Source organism: Dermacentor silvarum, chromosome 7, assembly GCF_013339745.2.
Source record: "Dermacentor silvarum isolate Dsil-2018 chromosome 7, BIME_Dsil_1.4, whole genome shotgun sequence".
NCBI classification, from domain to species: Eukaryota; Metazoa; Arthropoda; class Arachnida; order Ixodida; family Ixodidae; genus Dermacentor; species Dermacentor silvarum.
In genome coordinates, this window is record NC_051160.1 from 166,159,803 (window position 1) to 166,179,890 (window position 20,088).

The 20,088-nt window shown below is 49.4% G+C and overlaps 1 protein-coding gene across 4 annotated transcripts in view; it reads right to left on the reverse strand.

The window, feature by feature from the left end:
* Nucleotides 1-20,088, reverse strand: part of LOC119458669 (inactive serine/threonine-protein kinase TEX14) — a 139,222-nt gene that overhangs the window by 40,274 nt on the left and 78,860 nt on the right. For all 4 annotated transcript variants that reach the window (XM_049671364.1, XM_049671363.1, XM_049671362.1 and 1 more), the window contains 2 exons: nt 16,491-16,631; nt 13,064-13,233 (listed from right to left, as the gene is read on the reverse strand). In XM_049671364.1, the coding sequence (XP_049527321.1) occupies nt 13,064-13,233; nt 16,491-16,631 (311 nt within the window). The remainder of the gene's footprint in view (nt 1-13,063; nt 13,234-16,490; nt 16,632-20,088) is intronic.

The window sequence follows — 20,088 nt, forward strand, 5'->3', positions numbered from 1 at the left end:
CTCGTACCTCGTACAAGATAGCGCCATCATCGCAGCAGCACAGATGCACAGGTTCGCGCTGCATGCACTCGCGCTGGTGTCCGCCGGGACTCCGGGCGTCCCTTGACGCAGTCATAATAAATCTAGTTTTCGCTTCGGCCTGACGTCCCTTCTCGACGCTGCCCTCCCTCCAAGCCCCCACGGCCGCGCGTCCTATGCTATAGGCTCAAGGGAAAGCGTGTGAGGGTGATCCGAGAAGAATGGTGGCTTGGTGCGACTGCGACTTCTCGGGTGATGAGCGCGACCTAAGAGTAGGGAACGGGGCAGGTTAGCCCGTTCTACTCCAGCTGCGGCTGCGCGCGGCCTGTATTCGAGGTAACCGGCGGTGGGTTCGAAGACTAGGCGACCAGAGATGCACATGACAGTTTCATGTGCGGTGTGTTCTCGAGCGCCGCGTTGAAGCTCGAGGCCACACGAAGGGCAGTTCGCTCGCCATTGCAGCCGCTCTTCATCACGTCAGCGTCCTGAAAACGAGTGTCCGTGGTTATCGAGTGACATGTGTTCATGTTTGCCTGTGCGCACGTGACAGCGCGGTTGTTAATATAGTTAGTAGGCGAATGTTTACAGCAGTTTATGCCGCTGATGAAGCTACTAAGCTCACTACACAGAGTTGTCTAATCATTTGCTATCACAATCAATACGTAAGCTTTCAGGCAAAACTGCGACTGCTTTAGTTAGCCAGTAACATGCACGAACTTGCTAAATTCGTTTGAAGTGTAGTGGAGATGAAGCAACGGACGCAGCAGTGGGACTCTGTCTTGGCTGGGAGTGCGAGTGTAGATCGCGAGCTGCTGACGCCGGCTGAGACTGCCTTTGTGCCTGTCATGCAATCCTTCAGCCTGCCGTCCAACGTTAATAAACCCCCTTCCAAAGTCGTGGAGGTGCTGGGTATGCCAACCTGGAACTCTGAAGCCGGACGCTACCACCTGCCTCGACAATGCCTGACGAAACCACCCAAGAAGCCGCCGCATAGTCTCCGCAGGTATTCGTAACCGGCGCGCTGCGCCCGCGTGACCCTGCCTTCTTTAGTGGCACAGATTACCACGATGTGGAAGATTGGCTGGCGACATTCGAAAAGGTGAGCAGCCACAATAAATGGGACGACCCGTCGAAACTACAGAATGTGTCGTTCTATCTAAAAGACGTCGCAAGCCTGTGGTAGCACAACCATGAGTCCGACGTCGCTACATGGAGTGCGTTCAAGAAACGCTTCCCAGACGTCTTCGACCGCCCCGTCTGTGGCATAGTCAAGAAAAACCAACCCACAAGCAGCGCCCCCTACGCGCATTACGAAAGAATCCCTGTGCGACAACTGGGCTGGGACAGAGAGGGCCACGGCAAGTGCGGCGTTGGCACAGAGTGGAATAAATGTTCTGTTCCGTTTTATCTGAGTCCAGTCTTTTATCTTGAATACAGATAACTCCCGTGACGGGAGCGGGCATTACAAACTGGCGACGAGGACTTTCCAACTTTGAAGAGCCCACACGGCACCAGAAGAAGCCAAAAAACTGAAATCAGCGGACGCCAAGTAAGAACAAAGCCACGCAAGATGGAAGCCATGCTGCCCGCCTTCCCGCCGTTCGACCCCTACTCGGACCCGACGTCGCTCGCTCAGCGATGGGCAAAATGGCAAGCCCGTTTTGTCAACTTTCTACTAACAGCAAACATAGAGAATGCGGCCCGCAAACGCACTATGCTGCTACACTACGCATGAGACGCTGTGCACGACATTGTTCTGACGCTTCTGGACCATGGCAGGGACTATGAAACGGCAGTCGCGAAGCTAAACGCACACTTCGCTCCAACAAAGAACGCGGTCTACGAGAGGCATGTTTTTCGTCAAGCAAAGCAATGCTCCGAAGTAACAGTGGAACAATTTCCAGTCATACTCATAAAGTTGGCTGCGACATGCGAGTGCGAACGAAGAACAAGAAATCACATCGCAAATGATAGAAGGTACCAATTCAGCTAAGCTGCGCCTCTGTGCCCTACGAGAGCGCGATGTCACGCTGGAGAAACTCATGTAAATAGGCCGCAGCCTCTAGGCAGCAGAACTTCCAAGTAACCAGCATGGAACGCCGTGAGCGCATCAAGCTCGTGCTGAAAGTCACAAAGAAGAAGCAGTGGCGTCGCAATGCGCCTTCGAGCAACCAGTCAGAACACAAGCTGTCTTGCAATCGTCCAGAGGACAAGCAAGCTGAGAAGTGCAGCTGTTGTGGAAGAGCGTGGCCTCACAAAGGAGGGAAATTGAACTGTCCAGCCTGGGGAGCTACTTGCCACAAGTGTCAAAAGAAAATCCACTTCGCCAAATTCAGCAAACAAAGGCCTACTGTACACTCCGTTTAGGTCATGGGCACTCCCGCCAGCACACCAGGCCACGAGCGTAGAGGATTACGTTTTTCACGTGCAGAGTCGCAAGCAAGAATTACCGGTGGTAACAGTCAAAATCAACGACACACCACTTGGGTTTTGTAGCCTCCGGAGCAGGTGTCAACGTTATCGGAGAGAGAACGTGGCAAAAGCACCTACAGACGATGCAGCCAGAACAGAACCACAAAGCTGGTACCATATGGAGTCGCCCAAGAAATCCCAGTCATGGGAAAGTTCTCTGCAACGTTCCGTGCTCTAGACCAAGTCATCGAAGCGACAGTATATGTCGTAAGGGGGACAGATCGAATGGTCCTGAGTTACAGGACAGCTTCTGACCTAAAGCTTATTACAATAATTCAGCCGGTCACAGAACACAGTAGTGTCGACGCAAAGAAAAAAATTGTCCCCACCTCCCCGATGGGAATCGTGAGGAAATGCCAATGCATTTCTTGCGCCGAGAGTACACGGCGTAGTAATTTTAATGGCGTAAATTAATGAAGAGACGAGGATTTGTACCGTAACCATTTATTTACACATTCATCAGCACCTGTTTGTGTTGTTATTGTACCTGACGGCCATAATCACAGCCTTGTGGTCGCTAAAGTGTACCGTCAAAGGGTCTTTGAGAAGCATGCGCACGTCTGTTTGACGGGACAACCGGCAGTCCAGCGTCTTGGGCATGGCCCCTTCGGCTCCGCTGAGCTCTTCGTCTTCCAGCCACAGAATGACGTGCACGTGCGCGCTGCCGCGCTGCTGAAACTCGACTCGCTTGAAGTAGTCTCGCACTACGTACGGCCTCAACGGAGAGCAGCGCTTGTACCTGAGCACGTTCATGATCACTTCGAAGAGCGAACGGGAGAGTGGGGCGCAGGGAGGAGAGAGAGCAAACGGCGAGAGAAGGAGCGGCGAAGCACTGCACCTACCCTCTCCACACACGCGGGAGCTCCGCCGAGTTCCCGCGATGCGAGCGCCCTCACACGCCAGAGCGCGCTTCTCCTCTCCACTCACTCTCCGCTACTCCGCCCACACCACACGCTCCGGTTGCTAGGGGCGAGGATAAGCGCTCGCAGCTGTTGCTATGAGAGAGGGAGTGAGAGCGGAGAGATAACACCTGCCGGCGCGCGGACACCGACAGACGCCTGACATGCCCTGACTAAGAAATGCATTCGCATTTAAAAAAGTTTCCAAAGCTGTTTGGCAAGGTAGGTCGGCTCAAGAACTTTCAAGTCAAGCTGAATATCTCACAAGACGTCCAACGAGTTCTGCGACAACACCGTCGCATTCCTTTCCAGATGAAAAAAGCGCTGGAGACCGAGCTCACACGCTTGGAGGAGCTAGACATCATAGAGAAAGTCACCGGACCAACACCTTGGGTGTCACCAATCGTAATTGTTCCCAAACGTCATGATCCCAATGCAGTCAGATTGTGTGTCGACATGCTAGAAGCCAACGTGGCCGTTGCTAGAGAAAGACACATCATGCCCACAGTAGAGGATGTTATCAGCATTCTGAACGGAGCTGCCTACTTTTCGAAGTTGGATCTGAAAGAATGCTACCAACAACTCGAGCTTGCTGTAGAATCCAGGGTGATAACGACATTCTCTACCCAATGTGGTCTGAGGAGATACAAAAGACTTGTTTGGTGTAAATGCCGCCGCAGAGATTTTTCGACACGCCATAAGGCAAGTACTTCCGGATGAGGACGGAATAATCAATGTCAGTGACGACATCCTCATCTCTGGACGCACCATAACAGAGCACGGCCGAAGACTGCGTCTGGTGTTGAAGCACCTGGAATATGCCGGGCTGACTCTGAATGAAAACAAGTGCGTCCTAGGCGCTAAGAAGCTGAAATTCTTTGGACATGTATTTTCATCAGCAGGAGTCAGTGCGGACCCAGAAAAGGTTAAAGCAGTAGCCAGAATGACAACACCAAAAATCTCAAAGGAGGTTAGAAGCCTCCTGGGCATGGTAAGCAATTGCTCCCGATTCATTCCTCGCTTAGCCCAGATGGTGAATCTATTGCGGAGGCTCACACATGCTGGTACAGAATTCTGCTGGAACGAAGAGCACCAGAAGGCCCTTGATGACGTGAACAAAGAAATATCTCAAATGCGCGCCCTAGCATATTTCGACGACACAAAAGAGACCCACGTCATCACTGATGCTGGTCCGGAAGGTATAGCGGGAGTGCTGGCTCAAGAATATCCAAGCGACAAAAGCCGCAGCATTCTGGCGTACTTCAGCAGAGCATCGACACCAACAGAGAGAAGATATCCCCACATTGACCGTGAAATGCTGGCCATAGTGGCAGCTATTGAACATTTTCACATTTACCTTGCAGAGGGGAAGTTCACGGTGAAGACAGACCACCTGCCTTTGGTGTATACCATTCGAAAGCCCAGCACGAAGCTCTCAGCAAGCCTTGAACGCCTGAGCCTGAGGTTATAGCATTACACCTTCGAGATGGAACACATTGCAGGGAAGAACAACCCTGCAGACCACCTGTCAAGGCATGCACCACCTACCGACAGTGCCGTCCACAGTGAAGAGCAAGTGTGACAGAAGAATATGTCTCGTTTATTGTGGAATCAGCTGTTCCAATGGCTCTAACCTTGCAAGAAATCAAGAAAACGTACGCAGAAGATGCTTAAACGCAGCTCTTGATCAAGGCTCTGCGAACGAACAACCGAAAGACTTGTGACGACATGTGGAAAAGCGACAGGCTGAAACCATTTGCTCAAATCAAGGATGAGCTCACGATTGCCGAAAATGACATTGTGCTAAGAGGGACGAGACTGATAATTCCTGAAGGAGCACAAGCCCAAATCATTCGTCTAGCACACAGAGGTTACCAAGCAGTGGTGAAGACCAAACAATTGATTAGAGAAAAAGTGTGGTTTCCGGGGATTGATAAGAAAGGAGAAACAGCCACAAAAGACAATGAAGCATGCCATAGATCCATGGTTGAAAACAAGACATCACCGCTAATCATGGCACCACTTCCAAATGAACAATGGCAGTCTGTGGCGGCAGACTTTACCGGCCTTCTACCTGGCAACAAGTATGTTCTAGTGGTTGTCGACGAGCACTCGCGTTTTCCTCTGACAGCAGCACTCTCCTCGCTGTGATGGAGAAAAATCTGTGACGGAGAAACTAAGCGACATGTTCACAGTGCACGGAATGCCACAGACACTAAAGACAGACAATGGACCTCCGTTCTCGGGAAGGAGTTTGCAGAGTTCATGAAATCTTGTGGAATTCACCATCATCGCGTCACTCCTTTGTGGCCCCAAGCCAATGGAGAGGTCGAAAGATTCACGAGAAACGTTAAAAAGCTGGTGAAGAGTGCTGGTGGTGAGCAGAGAGACTGTTAAGCGGAGCTAAACGAATTCCTTCTAAACTATAGGGCGACACCTCACTCAACAACAGGTTTCATGCCTGCTGAACTGTTGTTTGGACGAAAGATCAAAACAAAGCTTCCTGAAGTTCCTGAGAAGCGCATGCATGCAAAGCTGGCAGAAACAGACCTAAAGAGTAAGCAACAAATGAAGGACTACGTTGATGACAGAAAACACACTGTGCCATACACAATTCAAATGGTAGATGAAGTACTCCTAAAGCGACAGTCGCCTCTCTCTCATGGGACAGCCTACGAACCTGTCCTCTACAGGGTGACGAGAATTCAAGGGACAGCTGTAACTGCCGAGCGAGAGAGCAGGAGGGTGTTAAGAAATGCGTCGTTCTTCAAACGTATCAAAATAGGTCAGCAGCATAGTCCAGCACTCGAATACTGGGACGAATGCATCATCCCGACAGGTACAACTCGGTAACAACACAGGGTCTAGATCCTCTTCATTTGATAACAACCAACCATCTCAACCGAATGCCCGGCGAAAGCCGGACCGTCAAGCCCGCAAGACCCTGCCGAAGGTTTTTTTCGGCCCTGCCGAAGGCCTTTTTTTTTCATATTTCGTCGTCGGCCAAGTGCAGACTGAATAAAAGTGTGAGGGGATGTAGCATAGCGAAGAAAAACCAACCTACAAGCAGAGCCCCCTACGCGCATTACGAAAGAATCCCGATGCGACAACTGGGCAGGGACAGAGAGGGCCACGGCAAATGCGGCGTTCGCACAGAGTGGAATAGATGTTCTGTTCGGTTTTATCCGAGTCCGGTCTTTTATCTTGAAGAGACAACTCCCGTGCCGGGAGCAGACATTACGACGTCGTGAGCAAGCTGCGCGTCGAACAAAGCCTCTGCGGATGTGCACAGCAGCAAGGCGAAAATTTTACCAGCTATATAGAAGACGTCATCGACTTGTGCAAGTGCCTGAATCCGTCTATGCCCGAGCAAGAGAAGATTAAACACATCTTGGAAGGCATTGACAACGATGCGTTTCAAATGCTTCTGGCAAAGGACCCACGCACGGTAGCTGAGCTTACGACCTTGTGCCAAAGCTTTGACGAGCTCCGTAAGCAACGCGTCTTAGTGCGGCGGCCAACAAGAACAGAAGATTCTCTCGCTACCTTAACCATCGGTGGTGGCCACGAGACGCTACTGTCGAAAATTAAATATGTGCGTGAGGAAGTGGCGCGGAAGATCTCGCGTTTATCGTATCTGCCGACCCCAGAAGTGCCTACGCACAATTTCGCGCCGTCTCTCCGACAAGTCATTCAGGAGCAGGTATCCGAGGTCCTGTCATCCGCCTCTCAGCCGACACCTGTTGCCGCACCACTCACCTGTGCGGCTGCCGCTGCAAATCCTCCGCGTCGACCGCCAGCGTTGGCCCCTCAACCTCTCTGACAGCCGCCGGCGCCATTCCCTGGTGCACAGCAGCACATCGTCAACCAGTAGCGTACTGTTGACAACCGACCGATATGCTACGCTTGCGGAAATCCCGGTCACGTGGCAGGCTTCTGTCGTAGGCGCTTCGCGGCTGCCTCGGCTCATCCAAGATACCGCGACTATTCCCTCCGGCCCCAGTATTACACTCTCCAAGACGCGCCACCTGAGGTATACGCACGAGACTCCCGATCTGACTCCGATTTTCAACCCTTTGCTTCCCGTCGCTAACCCTCACCACGCCGCCGTTTCTTTCACCTATGCGTCGCCGACCCACCGCTGAGACGGAAAACTGACTACCGCAGCTCCGGAGGCACGAGCTGCGTCGTCGCCGACCTTTGTAAGTCCTCGCTTGTCCCCCGCCAACGTTGTCGAAGTTTTTCTTGAAGGTGTAAGAACTCTTGCGCTCGTCGATGCTGGTGCCACTATATCCATAATTAGTCAGAAACTTTGCCGCTCTCTTTGTAAAGTGACAACACCACCTACGGCGTTTTCCCTCAGTACTGCAAGTGCACAGCGAATCCATCAGATTGCAGCATGCGCGGCTGAAGTGGTCATTGGAGACGTATTGCACAACATTGAGTTTATTGTGTTGACTTCGTGTTCACATTATATGATACTTGGGTGGGATTTCTTGTCGCGCCATCACGCCGTTATAGACTGTGCTCACGCTCAGCTTGAACTGTCTGTATATGTAGATGTACCTTCTGCCCATATGCCCGTGCCTGGTGTTGACAAGCTTGTCGTGGCTGCTGACACTGACCTTCCCCCTCTCAGTGCCGTCATTGTTCCTGTGTACTGTGCTGCCCTTACTGAAACTACACTTCTGTTCACGCCGTCTGACGTATTCAGTCGCCGGCACCATGCGTCGCTACCATTTGCTGTCCTAGCACTTCACCGGGATGCCTCCAGAGTACTTATTTCCAACGCCACCTCATGCCCTGTCACGCTGCGCCGTAATGAGATGCTTGTTCACGTTCAGCCAGTCGGCGATGATGCTATCGTGCCTATTGACTCCTACGAGCCCAATTCGAAGCCTGAGCTGACCGCGCTGACACCTCACCTTGCATCCGATGACGTGTACTCGGACGTATTTTTGCCTTCCATCGACAGTGACCTCGCTCCGGATCAACGTGCACAGCTTCTTATCCTTCTCAACGAATTGAGAAGTTCGTTTGACTTCCCTCAAGCATCATTAGGTCGAACGAACACCTTTGTTCACAGATTTGACGCCGGAACCAACACCCCATTGCGCCAGCGCCCTTACCGCGTATCCCCAGCGGAGCGTCGTATAATTACGGAGCAAGTTACCGACATGCTTCAGCGTGGAGTCATCAAGCCTTCCTGTAGTCGTGGTCATCCCCCGTTGTGCTGGTCATGAAAAAAGACGGTTCCATTAGGCTTTGTGTGGACTACGGGTGTCTCAACAAAATTATTAACAAAGACGTTTACCCTCTTCCTCGCATAGACGACGCCCTCGATTGTCTGCGAGGCGCCGAATTCTTCTCTTGGCTTGACTTGCGTTCGGGTTATTGGCAAGTCCCGATGGCCGGGTGTGACCGTCCAAAGACCGCGTAGATGGTATGGTATGATAAACTTTATTCAGGTTCTGAAGATCAACCCTTAGGATGACGCAGCCGGCTCCCACGTCGGGACAGTAAGGTTTAACCTTACCGCCGTGTCGTGGGCCTTCTGGACGGCCTGTATTTGATCTAAAAGCACTCCACTGTGAAGCACTCGCTGCCACCAGTCTCTTTCCTTGTCGCAGTCTGTGAAAGCCAGAGGACATTGCCAAAGCATGTGATCCAGAGTAATGGTGCCATTACACTTCTCGCAATTGATTGGTACCTCTCTTTCTGGATATAGCTTGTTAATAAAGTTTGGACTAGGATAAGTTCTTGTCTGTAACAATCTCAGAGTCACCGCTTGAGCTCTATTGAGCTTAGCGTGTGGCACTGGGAATTGCCTTCTGTTAATGTAGTAATGTTTCGTGACAGCATTATATGTAAGTAATCAGTCCCTGTTCTCCTCCAGCATATTATTGGGGTCCTGGTCGCGTAGTGCACGGATAGTAAGTACTCGTGCAGCTGCGTTAGCCATCTCGTTCAAATTCCTCCGAGATGGATCGACAGACCCCATGTGTGCAGGAAATCAGCGGATTTAGATCCCTTGGCTGTCCATCTCACTGATCAGCTGGGCAGCCCTTTTGGTTGCAAAGCCTTTGGTAAAAAGTCTAATAGCCGTCTTAGAGTCACTGTAAATTCGCGTCCACTTATTATTCCTTAAAGCCAATGCTATCGCTACTTGTTCCGCCACTGTCACTTCTTTAGTCATGATAGTAATAGCATCCCGATTGAGTCCATCTGCATCTACTACTACTGCCGTAAAGGCTTTCTTTCCTCTGACCCATGCAGCATCCACGAAAGCCGCATGTTCTCTGTCCTGTTCTAACTCCTGCAGGAGAGCTTTGGCCCTTGCCTTTCTTCTTTCCAGGTTGTGCACCGGGTGCATATTTCTGGAAAAAGGAGTCGTCTTGATGATCTATCTTATGCTATATTTTAGTTCTACTGCGTCTTCCGAATTTTTGGATTCGCTTGGGTACCACCTGAGCTCTTCGAGTATTGCTCTACCTGACCGCGAGGATGGCCTGTACGAATTCACAGCCATGCCATTTGGACTTTATAATGCACCTTCAACATTCGAGCGAATGATGGACAGCATTTTCCGCGGTCTAAAATGGCAGATCTGTCTGTGCTATCTAGATGACGTCGTCGTGTTCGCCCCCGATTTCGCTACACATTTCACCCGTCTGCGCACGATTCTCCAATGCCACCAACGCAAGCCTTCAACTCAACCTGAAGAAGTGTCATATCGGGGCTCGCCAGCTCACCATACTGGGTCATGTAGTCTCAAAACAAGGTATTCTTCCCGATGCTGATAAACTTCGAGCCGTTGCGGAGTTTCCTAAGCCGACTACCGTAAAATAACTGCGCAGCATTGTGGGCTTATGCTTGTATTTTCGTCGCTTCGTGCGGAACTTTGCCTCCATCATGTCACTGCTTACGAAGCTACTTGCTCGCTCGGGTGACCTATCAAATTGGACTCAAGCCTGCGACGACGCCTTCACTACATTACAGCATCTGCTTACCTCACCACCCATTCTGCGCCATTACGACCCGACTGCGCCAACCGAAGTACACACGGACGCCAGCGGTGTCGGTATGGTACAGTACTCGCGCAACGCAAACCAGGCTTCTCCGAGTATGTTGTAGCTTATGCTAGCCTGCCCTCACCAAGGTGGAATCCAACTACTCGGTAACCGAAAACGTGTCTCACAATTGTGTGGGCAATAAGCAAGTTTCCTCCATACATATCTGGCCACACTTTCGACGTGGTGACTGACCATCACGCTCTGTGTTGGCTGGCTTCCCTGAAGGAACCTTCTGGTCGCCTTGGACGTTGGGCTCTTCGCCTACAAGAATTTGACATTCGCGTGGTGTACCGATTGGGGCAAAAGCACTCCGACGCCGATGCGCTCTCCGATCTCCAATAAAATTGTCTCAAGAGCCGCATTCAACAAATGCCTTTCCCTTGGCTGCTCTGACCGCCACAGACATGTCATCTGAACAGCGAAAAGACCCCTGGATCACCTATCCTGAATGTTCTTTCCGCTCCGTCAACTTCTGAACACCCACGTGCACTTCGCCGCCAAGCCACGCATTTCCCAATACGGAACGAACTATTGTCGCAACTATCGACCAGATGGCCGTAAATGGCTCCTCGTCATCCCTAGCCACATGCGGTCCGATGTCCGCGCATACTTTCACGCTGACCCCAACATGCTCACGCTGGTGCACTGAAAACGTATGAGCGGCTCCGCCAACGTTATTACTGGCGCGGACTATACACCTATGTCCGAAAATACATTCGGTCTTGCCCATTGTGTCAACGACAGAAACTATTTACCCTTTCGCCCGGACTCTTGCAGCCTTTACCGTGTCCTGCACGCCCCTTCGACCGTGTCGGAATCCATCTTTATGGCCCACTTCCGTGCTCTGTCACGGGTAACAGATGGGTCATTGTCGCAGTGGACCACCTAACGAGGTATGCGGAAACAGCCGCGCTTCCTTCGGCTGGTGCTCGTGACCTTGCGAACTTCATCTTACGTCACTTCGTCCTCCGCCATGGCGCACCACGCAAGCTACTGAGCGACAGAGGGCGTGTGTTTTTACACGATGTTCATCAGGAGCTCCTTCGTTCATGCCGCACAGTTCACTGCACATCTACAGCATACCACCCACAGACCAACGGACAAACAGAGCGCTTCAACCGAACGCTGGGAGACATGCTGTCGATGTACATTGTGTCCGACCACTCTAACTGGGATGTCGTTCGTCACTTACGCGTATAATACCGCGACACAGTCGACCCCCGGCTTTTCCCCATTCTTTCTTTTATATGGCCGTGAACCATGCACCACACTCGACACCATTTTGCCGTATCGTCCGGACGCCTCCGAATTGAGCCCGATTTCTGAATTGGCTCAATATGCTGAAGAGTGTCGTCATCTGGCCCGTTCATTTACTTCCGACAACCAAGCCCACCAGAAAGATCGTCATGACTGCAATCTGATTGAACAAGCTTTCGCCATTGGCTTCCTCGTATGGCACCGAATGCCGTTTCATTCCCCTGGCCTGACTCCTAAGTTTGCCCCCAAATACCAAGGCACTTATCTCCTCATCGAGTGCCTATCTTCGGTCACCTATGTTACTGAGCCGATCAACCCAACCTCCGGAAAGCGTCGTCTTGGCCGCCAGGCGGTGTACGTGAGGCGCCTCAAGCTATATCATGAACCCCTTCTTCCCACGTCGCCTTGAGTCGCCAGGATGGCTTCCCTTCGCCGCCGAGGTACTGTAGTAGAAATGAAGCAACGGACGCAGTAGTGGTACTCTGTCTTGGCTGGAGGTGCGAGTGTAGATCTCGAGCTGCTGACGCCGGCTGAGACTGTCTTTGTGCCCTTCGTGCAACCCTTCAGCCTGCCGTCCATCTTTAATAAACCTCCATCCAGAAGTATTACCGCTGAAAGGTGCTCGTAGGGCGCAGGAGAAAAGCGAAATGGTGACGACCACCTCTGTGGAGTACAGGCATTTCCCATAAGCGCTTGCGGGACCGCTAATGGCACTCGAGTGCCGGAGAAACGTCTATTACAACGAAATCTGCTCTTCGGATTGTGCAGGGTAGTAAGAAAGATCTCCACGAATAGAAAATTATGTTCCCGCGGTTTGTACCCGTATTAAAGGACTTTCAAAATAGGCTGTTAATAATTATATGTTCAGCAATGTGCTACGGGACATTATCTGAGGCTTCTTTGTAACCCGACAGCATTCTTGAGCGAATTTCGTGGCACACTAGAACGAGCAATACGGAGAAGCAGGACCACAGAATGGTATTACTTTGGAACCTCCGCTTGGGAGAAACCCAACAAAAGAGCGGAAACAGCACATAGAATACTGATGGCATCTGGTACATCCGTGGCTATGGCCACTCTGTTAAAGTACAGGATTTTTATAATTTCATGCTTCAGGTCTTGATTTCAATTTTTCTATTGGGCAGCATGAGCGAAACAACGCATTCTTATGATGCTTTGGCACCTGCTCGGCGTAATGTTTCGCTGAAATGCGGTTTTGAAGAAAGACGGCGCAGCGTACTGCTCTTGGCATAATTTGGCGCAGTCGTTCCACTGCTTCCGAAGCAGTAAATTGAATCTCAAGGTGAAGTGAATGAATTAATGTTGCCGCGACGCGGGACTCACCGCTGCTGCTGCTTGGTGGCGGTGGCGTTGAGCCGGCTTCTCTGCGCAAACGGCGACAATCCGTACGAGTGGCTGGCCGGCTTGCAGGGTCGAACCGTGCGCCGTACGCTGCCGTTCACGCTCTGATGCTGCTGCACGGCCACTTGGCGGTCGACCCGAGACGCCGAAGTCTGCGCGTTGGGAGGAGAGGGCGCTTTTAGGGAGACGAGTTATGATATAACTTCTGGATTGCACATTTCAAACATAAAGTGGCTGAGTGCCATCCTGTTGAAGGCCTAGTGGGCTATAATGGATGAAAAAAAAAGAGCGAGAGGCTGGCTTGGATCCCAAGATAGAGAGTGTTTATTTTAGCTGCACCAAATTTAAAAAAAAATTGCCTGTGGCAGAAGGCACAATTATAATCATTGATCTAAACCACTCGATGAAGCGGCCATTCCACGAGAAATCAAAACGTCTCATTGAATAATTAACATAATTACGCTAATTAACTTTTTAAATAATTATTTTACGGCACATCACTCAATCTACGAAATATAGCCGCTGAGTTCGCAAGGCGTATCCACTTGGAACGAATTCTCTGGGCTGAACGCCCATGCATTTCGTCGGACACTCGGAAAGTGGTTCAGTTGATGTCAGAAGCGCAGAGCAAGATTAGGTTAGAGGAAAAACTAAGGAACATGGGTGAAAGGAAATGGTCGTCTAACGAGCACAAATGTATGTACTTCAAAAGCGTGTACACAGAATGAAGGAAGAGATCAAGGAAATTTGCTACCAATCAGAGAGTAATTGACAGTGTATTAACCGGCAGTCATCGAAAAAACAGAGCGTAAATCAGATGGAACGGATGAAAACTAAAAACGCCATGGAGATTTGCAAAAACGGCGGCGAAAAAAGTATTCAGCAGGGAAAACCTGTAACAACGCAAATGGGAGTGCCTCACTATTTGAGGCCTGAGGACACAAACACACCGGAGCAAATATGCGCCACAGGAGGAGGCCCGTGTGTGCTCCTAAAAAAAACACCGGAAATGACTGCCCACGGAAATCCACCTGCCAGAAGCGTTGGGATTCAGAAACGATGGGAGGAATAACTGGTCAGCAGTCGAGATAACCGAGATACGATTACAGTATTGGTGCAAGAAGAGCAGGGAAGATGGTAGAACCATTGCCAGTTAGGTAATGGTGCAGTATAGTGATAGAGGATACGAAAGTTAACATCGAGATCAGATAGGCAAAAGGGTATAGACAGCGAAGATGCAGTAAAACCTGATTAAATCAAGCAGGCTAGCGGACTATATGTCTCCTCCTCCCTTGAAAGGGAATGCCAATAGGGATCGTCATCATCATAATCATCGCCACGCAGCCACGTCCGAGCTAGAGGAGGACACAAGCACTCACGTCCCTCCCCCCCCCCCCCCCCCGCCTCTTTGTCCACGCAACAAGTCGCCATCCTTCTCAGCTCAGCACCGCACGTCTTCCCTCGCACCCACACCATATACTGCGCCGGGGGCACGCCGTCATTGCGCTTCAATTTCACGCAACAACCTCACAACAGCGCCAACGCACTACCCTACGCCTGGAGTGTCCATATATTCGCCGTCGCAATCAAAGGGGCGTCAATTGTATGGTGGTGGTTAGTACACGATACAGAAGTTGTCTCGGTAAGAAGTTAGTTTTTCCTGTCTGAACTATCAAACATGTAGCGAAACAATGGCAAACGGGACAATATTGATTGTTCAGTTCCAGCCTTTCGGCATGTGAGATCCTGCCTGGCTATCGCTCCCTCTTACAATTCGCTGAAATCTTTTTCTGCGTTTAATTTTTAACCCTTCAGTGATGCTACCAATTTAATTAAGTATTGTGTGAGGAGGCACGGTGCATTGATATTGTGAAAATAGAGAGCTCGTGAAAACAAGCAAACAGAAACAAAGAAACAGGCGGTATACAAAGGCTACATAAAATAACGAGAATACTCTTTCGTTATTATCGAACTTCTTATTGGGCCAAACATTTTTATACAATGTTACAATTGACATAATATGCCATAAACACGGTATTAGCAATCACTAAACAGCTTTATAGGTGTGGTTAATACTCCCTTGCTCAATGCAATATAAACACTTTTTTTTTCTTTTGTCGCGCAAGACGCTGTCTGCCCCAACCGTTAAGTCGGAAACAACTGTTCAGATTATGCATTTCGTTCGAGAAATCTCTCAGTGATGTTAACTATAGCTAGCTGCTATGCTCGTAGCGTGATTTGCACGCCTAATAAATAAAGAAAAGCAGCAACATAGCAAATATAATAAAATAAATGTTTTAAAAGTGCTGCGTATACACACAGTGTTACGTCTATAAAATTCAAGCGTAAAATTTTCTAGAACGCAGGTAAACAATTAAACATCTATAGATTCGTAATAATTCGTAATACACGGCAACATACAACATAGGCGTTGCGATCCTGAATTTAAATACGCGGTTGGTATATTTTCCATGTTTTGTTTCTCTCAATCTCATCAGCTGCTCTTTCTTTGGCACAAAGAAATTACTGAGAACTGCGATAATTCATTTTATTATATTTTTTACTGCATGTATTGCGCTATCTGCAAGGTTAATGTTATTTGTTGCTATGCTAGTGAATGCTGCACTATCTATAGCTACGCTATCTATAATGCTATGTTTCGGTTCAGGTTAAGCTTACATTCATATTGACACTCGTACATTGCTTATCCATCTCCGGTAATCGTTGTCCATTGGTTTACAACTGTTACAATGTTATTGCTTGACGCAAGACGTGCCTTGTTGTACCGGGACTAGCAAACGGATGTCTCATCAGACTGCATGCGCGAAACGAATAGTGGTGCACATTCTGGAACATACGTAGCACCGAATACCATAAGCATCGAATAATAACAAAACAAGTGCACTGGACCCACTCCGTACAAGACAGTAGAAATGACAAACAAGGAACAAAAGTAAACTGGGCAAGCTGGTACTGATTCACTTTTTTTGAGCGTGTTTGCGTGAAAACCTACGCATCGTCACTACAACATGACAATATCATGTACAGCCACTGTCATAGTCCGAACATGCCTTAAGCGCCTTTTGATTCTACTGCGGGGGTGCTAGTTCTTGCTGGATGGGCTGCCTTGAATGTCTTAACTTAACGCGTATTCTTTCTAAAACACTGAATGTGTGCTCCTTACAGTCTTCGTCCAAGTTACACGGCTGGAAATGTGTCTTCTACGCCCGTAATAAGTCTGACGGCGGCTGTTACATCACACTTGGGCACGATGTGCGCCATGACATCAAGCCCTGTTTTGTGTCTGGTTTCAGTGCGTCTGTGAAGCTGCAGACCACAGCTTTTAGCCAAGAAAGCCATTCCAGACTGTTCGCAATAATAATAAGAAAGGTAGCTCAGGCTCCCCCACCTTGGCGGTCCCCTCTTGAAGCAGCAGGCTGTCCGTCACGCGCGATGACTGGCAAACGCTGCCGGCCTCGTAAGGCACAAAGGCGCCGGTGCGGGGTCGCAGCACCGGGGGCGGCGACTCCGGGTCCGTCTGCGTGCAAGCCTGCGCGGCGCAACGACAGCACGCTCGGCCACACTGAAACCCCGGTAAATGTGGTGCGGCCGTCAACTTTCGAGGTGCTCCTCACGGCGGCGCACAATTCGTATACCGTACAGTTTCTCTCGCCACAGTGGCTTATTCGCTATGGCGTTGTGCTGCTAAGCACGAGGTCACGGGTTTCATTCCTGGCCAAGGTGACGAACTTTATTTGCCCGTAAAGCACCCCAGCTGCCCATAATTTTTCAGGAGTCCCGAACTACCGCATGCCTCAAAATGAGGTCGTCATTTGAGCGTCAAAAGCCCAAAACGTTTTTCTTTTTTTGCCAGGCAGTCCCACAGAGTTCTTCCATTACATGAGCGGCAGATCTTCACAACATGCCTTTAATTTTCATAAATGAAAAAGGACAGAAAAAGAGGGCGCACTCATCTCTACAGTAGAAAATTAAATTGAAAGGACACTAAAGGAAACTATGACGCTTTGGTAATAAAGGATTGGTGACTAGTGACGAGAACACACCTTTTGTAAACGGGGAAATTACGGAAATGGGAACTCGAGGTGGCGCCACCTATATTCCACTAGGTTGCCCCTCATGTGACAACGGGCGGCAGAGGAGGAGGCCACGTAAACATTCCGTCAGCTCGTCCGTTTTGGCTCGGGCTATTGAAATTGAGAAGCAGCAGTGCAACCTTCGGTAACAATCTTTTACACAAAAAGTCAAATACGGCATCACAAAAAAAGTAAACAATGGCAGATTTCTAGACAAATCATATATCGATCTAAATGGGCGGATTATTTTTCTTTAATGGCCCTAAATTCCGGGGTATAACGTCGCAGAACAATGGTGTGATTATGAGACATCCCGTAGGATTACCTTAGACCACTTGCGGTTGTTTAACGTGCACCTAAATTTAGGTACCCGTGCGTTTATGCTTTTCGGTCCTATGCACTTGCCGTTAGCCCCCTGATTTCAGAATCTATGACAGGTGTCAAACGACGTCGAAACTGAGAATAACACGACGCATATTAACTGCGTAACAACACGCGGACTAAGAAAGAAGAGAGGGCACAATGACTTGTATCGTCTGTTCCTAGTCCCCCTTGTTGTTGTGCATTTGGTATGACACCTTGCTACATTATTGCCAAGCATTGCTAGGAGACTCCCAAGTATCACAGCACTGTGTTTCCTGGCCCCAAATAGGTAAGCAATAAATTGTCTGAAAATTTCTCTCTGGTGTTCAGTATTCGACTCGATATCCTGCTTTTCTTTATTTGTTCGACATTCGATTCGAAATGCACGATTCGGTATTCGCATACCCCTAATTGTTAGCCGGTAATGTACTTGTTTAGCAGTATAGATCTTTTTTTTTCTTTTTTTTCATTTGAGCGTAAAAGATGCAACCACTGATGTACTTTCCACTGATGTTACAGCAATGCTTAGTAGAAGTTGGGCCAGTTGGTTGAAGTTCTTATTGAACTGCGCACGTGGTGTCTTTTTCGTCCTCCTTTGTCCCTGTCTCTGACGCAGTTAAAACCTTTCCAATGCTTAGGTTTCAAATGTGTCCTGGTTTGCGGCATCTTACACCTGATCATTTCGCACTGTAAATGCCATTTGTTCTTCTTTATTAATTTGTAACCTGCACCTGAGTGTGTGCCCTTCCAGATTGAGTGGTGAAGCGCTTGAATGGGCGAGGGCGCTTTTGTTGTGTTGGCGAGCACTCGTGCTGTATGTGTATGTACCTGCTTTGTCATGGTCTCTTCAAGCGATTCACATATAGGTATGTGAATCCAAGGCATACAAGTGTGCGTCCTGTACGAATCTCTTAATATTCTGTAGGATATGCATAGTAGTACCTGTTTCGTATAGGTGTCACGTTAGAGTGCACCTAAACCACGCGGTGCTCGAAGCGAGCGAGTGGCTTCTCTCTCGCCTTCACTACCCTCCATACGGGTGGCTCTCTCCTCCTCGCCTTCGCTGGATGACGTGTGGACAGTACGTCAGAACCCAGTTACGTTGCCCCTCTTTCGTTTATTGTATAACTATCTCTAATGTGTCGCTTATGAATATAACACAGGCTACTTAACAGCGGTTTCCATTCAAGAAAGACGTCTTCTTGGGCACAACAGCGTATCTTCTGGTTTGTTTACACTGCACCATAATTTCGGATCGATCCGCATTAAAGTCTTCACTATCTCCAGAATTGGACCATATTTATGGTTTAGAAAGGCCACATTTGAAGTTCTGGTTTTAAGCGCGCAGCTTGAACGAGCACACCTGGGCTTTCTGGCCCTTTAGCGCTAATTACGCATTATAACAGCTCCGTATCTAGCTCGACGCTAACTTGGAGCGTCTTTTTGTTTCAACTTTTTTTACGTCTTTTTCGTTGTCCAACGCGCGCTAGAAATAGCCTCATGTCGTCTTAGTTTGAGGAAAGTGGTCAGAAAGTAGCAGCCAGATACCCAGATTCCACGATCTCCAAATCGATCTGAAGCGACTAAAAGAAGACCTTATCTTTAAATCGTCATAATCCTATTTTTACGCCTACTTCAGAACGCAGGCAACACCAAGCGATATCTATAATTAGTATTATCTTGCGCTAGCTGCTTCCCTGCTATGCCTGAAAATTCCATAATTTTATCACAGCTAGTATATAACTTGCCGCCGTCCCAGACTGCACTGCCCTTCTCTTGGCACCCAGTCTGATATTCCAATAGACCACTGGTCATCCATCCAACGCATTACGTAGGCTGCCCTGCCCCATTTTTCTCTCTCGCAATGTCCGCTAGAATATCGGCTACCACAGTTTGCTCTCATCCACACTGCTGTCTTACTGTCGATGAATGTGACGCCTAACATTGCGATAACAATTATATGGGGAATCCAGGGAAATTTTCGCCAGGAAGCGTGGCAGCTGCATCGAGCGAATTGACCTTCGTGCTGCGTTGTGCATCAACGCGAACTAAGCCGCGAAAACACAGGGCACAGCGAGCTGTCCCCCCGTCACAGATGGCTTTGATGATACAGCGGCGCCTTGGCCGCCCGGAGTAGAACCCCCCCCCCCCCCCCCCGGACCGCTGCGCGTGACGGAAGATGGTGCGCTTCCATCCCTTTCGTGCACGACATTGAGCCGCGATCACCGGCCCACCCTCGCACGCTGTCACTTGCACCAAGAGCATACGGCGCGCGGCGACAATTTTATCGCCCTTGGACTTTATACCCAACCTCACGGCGACGGCAGGAATGCACCTGGAGTGACCCTACAAAATAAAAATTGTCATTCACCTGAGTTGTGGCATGAAACTACGATACAAAGGAAACCGATACCTGATTTCTCAGGAAGAAAGCGTCACAGTTGAAGAAAAATTCGTCCTCCATGGTCCGGAAACATTACAATTACACCTTTTCTGTACAATCCCACCACTTATGTAACCTCTCAGGGCTATTTAGAGAAATACAATAAG